This window comes from Fringilla coelebs, assembly GCF_963513975.1.
Source record: "Fringilla coelebs genome assembly, chromosome: 2".
Taxonomy (NCBI): Eukaryota; Metazoa; Chordata; class Aves; order Passeriformes; family Fringillidae; genus Fringilla; species Fringilla coelebs.
In genome coordinates, this window is record NC_140029.1 from 62978065 (window position 1) to 62987533 (window position 9469).

At 44.1% G+C, this 9469-nt stretch overlaps 1 protein-coding gene across 1 annotated transcript; it reads left to right on the top strand.

The window, feature by feature from the left end:
• Positions 1–409: 409 nt before the first annotated feature.
• Positions 410–8675, top strand: CYSLTR2 (cysteinyl leukotriene receptor 2; the record flags this gene model as incomplete). Its single annotated transcript, XM_084226949.1, has 2 exons — positions 410–426; positions 7727–8675. Exon 2 carries the CDS (start codon positions 7731–7733, stop codon positions 8673–8675), a length of 945 nt encoding a protein of 314 aa, XP_084083075.1. The 5' UTR covers positions 410–426; positions 7727–7730.
• Between the last annotated feature and the right edge of the window lie 794 nt (positions 8676–9469).

Sequence of the window (9469 nt, forward strand, 5' to 3'; positions counted from 1 at the left end):
GAACATCTTTCATGATTCATGGGAAAATTATTAGGGCATCCCACTAATATTTTGGGCAACTCTGACTAAGGAAAGCATATATATAGAAGTTTGAGCCCAAACACAGAAATTCAGAATGCTTCTCAACATATCATGTAGCTGTAAAACCTCTCTGATTGGGTGAAAACAATGAAAGACTGCCCTGTGATTGCTAGCACCACTCCTTGAGCTGAGAACATTTCTCTTTTAAGAATAGGTAAGAACTTTTAATCAGGATTCACTTCCCTTTACCCTGTTCATGTTTTTTCTTTGGCTTCTGCATTAGTAGCACTCGAGTTTTGCATCAAGTTTTTGTGGGTTTCCTTTCCATTAAAAATCCTGAAGTCTGTGACCAACAGCAAGCAGAAGAAGGAAATACTGAACACACCAGAAGGCTCATGAGCTGAGGTGAGACAAGATTGTTTTACTTTCTCTGCTGTGGATAAAATGGTTGCAATGATTAAAATACAACGTACTTTTCTTTCTCACTGTTTGCAGTTAGGGTATTACTTGCCAGAGACAGTGATAGTTGACCAAACTTCTCTATGACAAAGCTGGTGTTGAGAAACATTTTTGGCAGAAAAAAGGGTAGATTTATGTAACTAGGATTGTTTGCCAGATGGAAGATAACAATGAGGTTGTGGATCTGATTAAGAGCCTTGTTTTTTAACTAGATGAAAAACATGTATTTGGCTTATGGAAAAGTTTAAAAATAAAAGGTGTTAAATGTCAGACTCTTGGGGTTTTCTCCATTAATGTGCATTTAGAAAGGTGAATAATATGCCATGTTTTGATGAATTTAGTTTTGATTCTAAATATTGCATTTTTTTTTCATTTATTCTTGGTAATGCTGCTCCTGAAACACAAAGAGATTATTAGCAAGAAAGCCAGTGGGAACTTTAAAAAAACATGAGAACTTCTGTTTTTCTTGGAAGTGCAGTGGCAAATGAAAATGATCTCCTATATAGCAGCAATATTATAATTGTCTTCCTATTTGAGAAATAAAAAACAGACTCAGGTGTCTGGGGTTCTCTTTAGACAAAAGGTTACTGTGATAGATGCAAAGATCATACAAGAGCTTCTAACTACTTCTCACTTTACATACCAAAGTAGTATATTTTGATGGAACAGCCTGATTTTCCTATTTAACTTTGCATATGGAGAACAACTTATTAAAATGAAGTTGTTTTGTCATTCCTCGTGTTATAGTGAGTGCAGTGTTTTAGAGCAGCAGATCTCAGATCAACAGTTTGGAAATGGAGAGTTTATTTACACCTTTAGAGACAGTGGAGGTTTCATATTCAGCCCTTCAGCAGCAGCACGCCTCCACCACACATCTTTAAAAGGACTGTGTCCTTCTGTCCAGACTGTGTCCTTCTGTCCAGACATGGCACAGAAATCCACCCCATTCTCTGCTGGGATGCCATATGACTTGACTGATTGCCCTGTGTAAGAACAGGGGTAGCCCAGGGCTGCTGACTACTTTACTTGCCTTTCTCTGCACATTCTCCAGCTCCATAATCTCTGTTTTTAGTGTGGAGACAAGAACTGTCCACTAGAGGAATGCATCAATATTTGATATCCTACTTGATGGTGCCCCTCATTTTGCTGGCAATTTTGGTTCTCCTGCTGTTGTAGCCAATGCAGAACTGACTTCAGCAAATGGTCAATGATCCCAGTGCCAAGTGCCCTTTCCCGAGTGCAACAGCCAGTCTAAAGTCCATGTAATTAGGCACAATTTAGATTATTTTTCCCCAGCATGCATCACCTTACATTAAAATGTCCTAATTCTCATCTGCTACTCGTCCAGCATGGCATCTGCCAACATGGAGAGCTGTCATCTCCAGCCTGTTGATAGAGACACTGGATAAATCTAGTCTGAGTGCCAGACCCTAGAGGACTCCATTGCTTATTTATTGAGCCCCAACTTTGCTTCCTGCACTTTAGCCAGCTTTCAGCCCACAAAAGAGCATGCCTTCCAGCTCTCTGGCAGCTTAGGTATTTAAGAAACCTTTGTTGCAGAGCTATGTTGAAGGCTTTGACTAATGCAGCTCTATAAATGCACAAACATCATAGAATCATAGATTGGTTTGGGTGGGAAAGGATCTTAGAGATCATCTCATTCAAAGCCCCCTGCCATGAGCAGGGACACCTTCCCCTAGACCAGGTTGCTTAAAGCCCCATCCAACCTGGCCTTGAACACTGCCAGGGATTCTATTCCCCCTTGGCCTATCACAGCATGCCCTTGTGAAAAGTCCCTCTCAAGCAATCTTATAGGGCCTCCTTAGGTACTGGAATGTGCTTTAAGGTCTCTCTGGGGTCTTCTCTTCTCCAGGATGAACAGCCCCATCTCTCCCAGCCTGTCTTCACAGAAGATGTGCTCCAGCCCTCTGGCCATCTTCATGGTCCTGCTCTGGGCCATCTCCAGCAGGTCCATGATGTTCTTATGTCAGGGTTTCAGAGCTGAATGCAGTGCTCAGGTGGGGTCTCACAAGAGTGAAGCAGAAGGGAAAATCTCCTCCCTCAGCCATATATGTACACCCATATTTGTATGTATAAAATGACCACTGAGTCCCCTTCACCCATTGTCATCACAGCCCTCCAGTGGGTAAGCCAAACAGGATCTCCCTTTTCAGAAGACATAATGACTTTTTCTCTACAGACTGGCATTTCAATGAGCTCAGTGCCTTCATTCTTCATTACAGATGCCCTCAAAATGTCCCAGAGGAGGAAATCGGTCCTGGTGGTGAGTAGCTCCCAGGACTGATGACGAGCTCACGGCTTTGAGCAGCCTTATCAAGCCCTTCTGGTAAATGAGAGCTGCACTGATGACACATCAGTCCCCTGGCACAGGGCCTGATTGCAATGGTGGGTTACGTGCCTTGGCCAGCAGTCTCACGGTTGAGGTCCTTTGGGACACTGATATGAGTGCCACCTGCTCTCAATTACTCTTTGGACTCTCACTTATCTAGCTGGTTTAATACTTCCTGCCCACATCTGTTGAGTGGAGCTGGTTCCTCTGCCCTTTTTACTGCACCAGCCCTGAAAATATCCCAGCATCTTTGGTTGGGAAGAGTGAATTCCCTGAATTTTCCTGCTATGACCTTGTTCCTAAGAGATCTTTTGCCTCCGAACTCCCCTGCCAGTTCCCAAGTGGTTTTTCATCTTTCAGTAGGTTTACAAAACTTACTGTCAACCCAGAACATCCTTTATAAGAAACTCTTCACTATTTTTTTTTAATGCTCCTGGTTTCCTCTCCACATTTGATCTGTCATGATACAGACTTTCCTGTTCTCCACATTTTGACAAGCCTTCTGCTTTCCAAATGGAGACCTTTTCCTTCTAGTAGTCTTGGTGACTATTTTACTGATAGACATTGGACTAAATATTTTTTTAAAATATTTCTTTTGGAATGTAGGCTTGTTGAATTTTCTGTTTGTTTTCAAAAACAGCCCCCAAATTTATGTAGGCTTCTTCCTTCTGGGACTGCTTCCCTGTCCCACAATGCTGCTGAGCCCAGCTCTACTGTAATTAACAGAACAGAGCTACCTCCACCAGAACCTGTGCAGCACTAAAGATCAGATGGCATCTTGTAGAGGTAGAATGCCAAGGTAGAATGGCATCTTCTGCTGCTGATTTTTTTACAGGACTAATTATTCGAGGAATCAGGAAGTTGTTGCTTATGGACATAACATCTCATCCCGCTGCAGCATTGCATCATTATAAAGACACCCCAAACCTCCTCCCATTGCTGCCTGCTTTCATCTTCCTACCCTCACTTAATGTGCTCTGGCAACTGTCTTAACCTGGTAAGGAGCTCAGCAGTGCATTCCTAGTAGTATATTTTTATGATTAGAGTCTGCCTACAGGAGCCCTGTTGTGCTTTTCTTTAGCCACAATATTTTTACAGTGTTGTGAGTTGTGTAGCCCCTCCTGCACAGTGCCACTCCTCCACCCGAGCCACCCACAGTATCATTACCATAAAGTTGGTAGCATGGCAACACAGGCTCCTATTGATTATCCTTTCTCCTGCAGGTCTCTGAGGTTTCCTTTGCACCAGGGTTTTGGTCTCATGCCAGGCCTGATGGGTGCTCTGTCTCTTTTTCAGGTTTGAGATCAGTGCAGAATTACACATAAGATTTGGTTTTGATCAGACATTCAAGATAGCATGTGCCAGTCTATTGGATTTGTGCCAGTTGGATCCTGAGCTTAAAATATGAGAGGTTTGGGGCATTTTTATTAGTTTAGTATCTCTCTTTCAATTAAACCAATCTCCTCTTACTTTTGCTTTATCACCCCCCTACCTGTCTTGCACACCCATCCATTTGTTAAGGATGTAAAATTCACCTTAGGCAAGGAATGTCTTTCTGCTATCATCTTACCTAAAACTGCACTCAAGCCAGGCTAAGATAAAAGGAGAAATATATATTCGTAATAAATATGTATCATTTATAATATAGATGTAATTTATAATGAAAGAGAACTATTTCTTAATAAAATCCATGCTCATCAAGCTGTAAATATTTTTTAAAGATTTCACAGAAGAAAAGATAAAAAACCCACCCAAACTCTACATCTAATCTACTCATGCAGCAATTATTTCAGAAAAGTCTCCCTTTTTCTTTCTCAGCTGATTTTCTCTTTCTCATGCCAGGGAGATTGTCAGAGCCTCAGGACATGTGTCAGCTGCTTCCATTTGATAGCTTCCATCAGTGAAACTCGTATATAGAAAAAAATCTGTTGGAGAATTTCTATCAGATGAGCCTTGCAAGCCTTGCAGTGCCATTGAAGAGAGAATCCCATTTCAGCTCGTCCTTTTCTCTCCCTTTTTTTTTTTTTTTTTTTTTTTTGGAGGGCTGTTAGATCTTACTGCAAATCTCCCTTCTTTTGGGAGACACAGAAAATTCCTATATGTCTAGTCTCTCACCCTTAACCCATCCTGTTCATTCCTGACCCAGGAACCCAGGAAACCGTCTGGATGCTTCTGCTGAAAATGAAGTTTATGGCCTGTCCTTAGATAGATCATTAGTCCTGTATACCTAGGAGCCATCTCCTAAACTTAGCTGGTTAATAACAGTTCTTGGACTCAAGGAAGGCTAAAATTCTCCCCTTATCCTCTATGGTTGGTTGAGGTAGTCCCACACGAAATATATCTTTCGCTTCACCTTCCTTTCCACATTGATCTGTGTGTCAAGACAGGACACACAGATAAATGTGGAACAGGAGCATCTACACATGAAAATTGTATGGGTCATTGTTGGCCCTGTGCTGAGTGCAGGCACCATGGGGCTTTAAGAGCTTTCAGCTGACTGGTCTCCAGTTTCTTTCTCTTGGACATCCCATAAAAGCTTGAAACTTGTCTTGGAATAACTTGGAGAGGAGTCTGAGAACTGATTTTCTTACTAGGGTCAAGAATACTGAATTTTCTCAATTGCACATGCACTATTCTCCTCTTGGTCTAGCTGGAAAGAGAATTGAGGAGCATTTGTGCAGTTAGAGGACAAAACAGATTAAATGGTAGTTGTTGGCTATATACCCTCACGTGAGGAGCCTGAGCAAAGTGCCTCAGCCCCTGTGCTTGTAGTGCTTTTCCCAGGGTGCAGGGACCCAAGAGCTTTTCATCAACTGAATCTTCATTGCCCCAATCCCATCCTTCATGGGCTAGCACTGGACACAAGCCATCACTCATAGTGCTGAGCAGGGCTTGGGATTTGTCTGCAGTCCAAGTTCTTCAACCTCATTTGACTCCTCTACCTCACAGCTGGCACACAAATCAAGAATGCTTCAACAGGCGGCAGATCCCTTCACTAATATTTTCTTGTGTTGTGGGGTTTCTAAAGGCAAGGATGCTTGGACCACAGGAAAACAGACCCAGAAGGGCTTTTTCCTTTGCCATACCTCGGGCTGTAATGCTTCCCTGAAATTGGGGGGGATCATATTCATTCTGGAGAAAGCTGGTCTTTGATCTCATATAGAAAACGTGTATATCAGACTGTAGTTCCGTAAAGAAAACCAAAACAATTGAAAGTCCTGTGATTGCTGAAGATTTGTCTTTAAGAAGAATATATTTTCCATCTCCTTCATGAAGAAAGAGCATCTCAAACAAGAAGGAGATTAACTTTAGGAGCATGTGTTTAGTCAGTCCAGTGCTTTCCTGAGACCCAATATCCATGAAGTGCTCCGTGGGAGTCCAGCCCGGCCGGGGCTGTGCTTCCCACGCTTCCCATCCCATTGGGGCTGGATAAAAAGATGCATGCTGGGGCACATCTGGTTGTTATATTTAAGGGACTCAGACTCTGAGACACAGCCCTGGAGATACCATGGCCTGCTCTGAACGTAGATCAGGCTCCCACACCACGGCTCCAGTTTGCAAATAGCTCCCATTTACAGCACACTGGGTAGCTGGGTGCTCGAAGTATCCAAATGCAAAGCCAAATTTATCCCCAAGGAGGGCCCACCTGTACAATTAGTTTCAAATTGTGAAGCCAGTGAGGTTCAGAATCAGAGATAGGATGCTGTCATGTACCATGGGTGCATTATCACTCACTCTGGGGCAAATTAAAAGCTTCTTTTCCATGCATCTGGAAATGCCATGCCATTGTGGTTTTCAGGCTAAAAATTTCCATGTCCCATCTTTAGAATACATTGGCAGATACAAAGAGGGAATTGCTCCCAGTGTCGAACAAGAAACAATACTGACACCTTCCTTTGAAAATACTATTAGCTGCGGGACAGCTGAGATAAGAAATCAAGAGTACAGAAAATAAATAGACACTAATGAGAAAAAAAATTATGATTTAGAGTGTTTTAGTGGTGAGTGGTTTTGATTTGATTGAATTATAGCCTCACAGGAGGAGAAATGTGTCTCTCTGAGCACAGCCCCTTTTCTCAGAGGCCATTTTCATTAGGGCTGCAAACGGGGGCTGCCCTGGAAGCTGCAGTGTTGTGTGGATTGCAGACTGGCTGGGGCAGAACAGCTGAGCACAGACGAGGCTTAGAGAGGGGTACGCAGAGCAAAGGCCCCACAAAAGGAGACATAGAAAGCCACCAGAAGCTAACAAGAAAGTAGAAATACAGTGCAAGGAGGAGGGAGTTAAAAAATGAACCGTGCATAATTAGCACAGTATTTGCGCAGTGTTTAAGGTTAAAATGTCCTTAATTTTTACATGTATCAAAATACGTCTGGTATGGCTCAGGAAATACTGCCAAAAATATACCAGAAGAACTTCCCTGGTTCCACAAGGCAGATTCAGTTCTTTTGGCTTTCCAGTCTAATTTGAAATGCAGGCCTAGCAGTGGGCAGTGATTTCTTTTCCGATCAGGTTTTGATGTTTCCATGGTAGGTGACTGGGGACTCAAAACTTCCCTGCCACAAAATGGCTGACAGCAAGTTGGCTTGTTTTGCACAGCAAAGATCAGAGACTTGTCATTAAAACACACACACAGCACCTCTAAAAGGCAGCACTCTTACAGGCTGAGGACACAACCAGCTGCTGTAGCACTGAAACTCATTAGAGCTTACTTGGGCTTTGTGTCCTGAGACGTGTATTTACTGGGATGTCACAAGTAATTACTCGTTAACCAACCCTTACTTCCCACTGTCATCTGCACCTTGCAATTTCTACCCTCAGTGAAACAGTCCCAAATAGACAAACTCCCTGCCCAGCCTGTAACCCAGCACTCACACCACTTCTTTTTCCTTTGGCAGAAAAATGGAGACGCCGGCTCAGACTATGAACATTTCCAAGGAGGCACTAGATGGCAGCTTCACTAACAGCTCCTCCAACTGTACAACTGACGGCTTCAAACAAGTCATTTATCCCATCACGTATCTCTTTATCTTCCTCCCGGGCGCCGTTGGAAACAGCCTCTCCATTTATGTTTTCTTCCAGACTTCACAAAGGAGCTCAGTCAACATTTACATGCAGAACTTGGCCATTTCAGACCTCATGTTTGTCAGCACTTTGCCCTTTCGGGCCTCGTATTACCTCTTGGGGTCCCGTTGGATATTTGGTGACATCCTCTGCAGGATCATGACTTACACCTTGTACATGAATATGTACTGCAGCATTTATTTCCTCGCCGTGATCAGCGTGGTTCGTTTCGTGGCCATCGCCCACCCGTTCAAACTCGGAACAGTGACCAACCCCAAGTATGCCAGGATTACCTGTGTGGCCGTATGGATCTTCGTGCTGGCAGCTGCCAGCCCTCTGTTAAACAAGGAAATCGCTGGCTACAGCAACCCAGTCAAATGCTTGGACCTCCACCCCTCCAGCACACACAGGCTCCTCATGATGAACAGCTTTGTCCTCGTCGTGGGCTTCATCCTGCCCTTCTGCACAATTGTGTTCTGCTATGTCTTCGCCATCAGAGCGCTGCTCAAGTCCAGGGCTCCGCAGAGCGGGAGGGCAGTCTGTCACAGGAAGGCGCTGTTAACCATTGTCATCACCCTCATCCTCTCCCTCATCTGCTTCCTGCCCTACCACATCCTGAGAACTGCCCACCTGATGTACAGCAGCTGCAGCCAGGCCAACCTGCACAAGGCGCTGGTGGTCACTCTCTGCCTTGCTGCCATGAACAGCTGCCTCGATCCCTTCCTCTATTACTTTGCTGCTGAAAATTTCAAAGCAAAAATCAGAAGTTTGTGCTGCAGGTAGCTGGTTCAGAACTGCAAAACAATATATATATATATATGTATATATACAGTCCTGATGTGATCTCTAGACTGGGCTCATACTGTTCAATGACAGAGGCTGTGTGCTGTGCTGCTGGCCCACCTGCAGCTCTGCTGCTCACTGCCAGGCATCTCTGGAGTATAAGTCTCTGGGTCAGAGTTCTTTGTGGGTGACCAAAACTGAGTCTGAATGATCTGAGGACGGGTGGCTGGGTATGATCCTGGTTGTCGTCTGTTTAGCAGTGTAAAGACTCCTCTGTTGTTCACCCTCCCCAGGACAAGGCATTGAAAGGAATCCACCTTGCTTCTGGAGTCCCATTATTTCATTTCACAATACTGAGTGACTTGAAAGGGAATCTGCTCACCTGACCACTTCAGTGTCTGTGCCTGAACCTCTCAGTGCTCCATTTCCCTGCATGTGCAGGGGTTCAGACACTGTGATTCCCTTCATATTCACAGTACCCTGCCAGTTACTACAAACACTGTCAAAGGGGTTGCACATTAAAGAAATAGAAAGCATCACTTATGCTTTCTACTGAGGCTGACTTAAGAACAGGAAGAGAGGCCCAGCACTGGCTCAGGCTGCTCAGAAGTCACTAACACGTCTAAATTTTCCACTCTGAGCCAGCCACCAAGGTATTCTCTCAACATTTCATGGGTTGTCAAGTGAGAGAATGATTTCAAGCAAGTGGCACCGTCCTGAACTGTTGTAAGATGACTGCTGGCAGTGAGGGCAGGATGCAGGTACCCAGAGCACTGGGCTGCATCCTGCAGCTC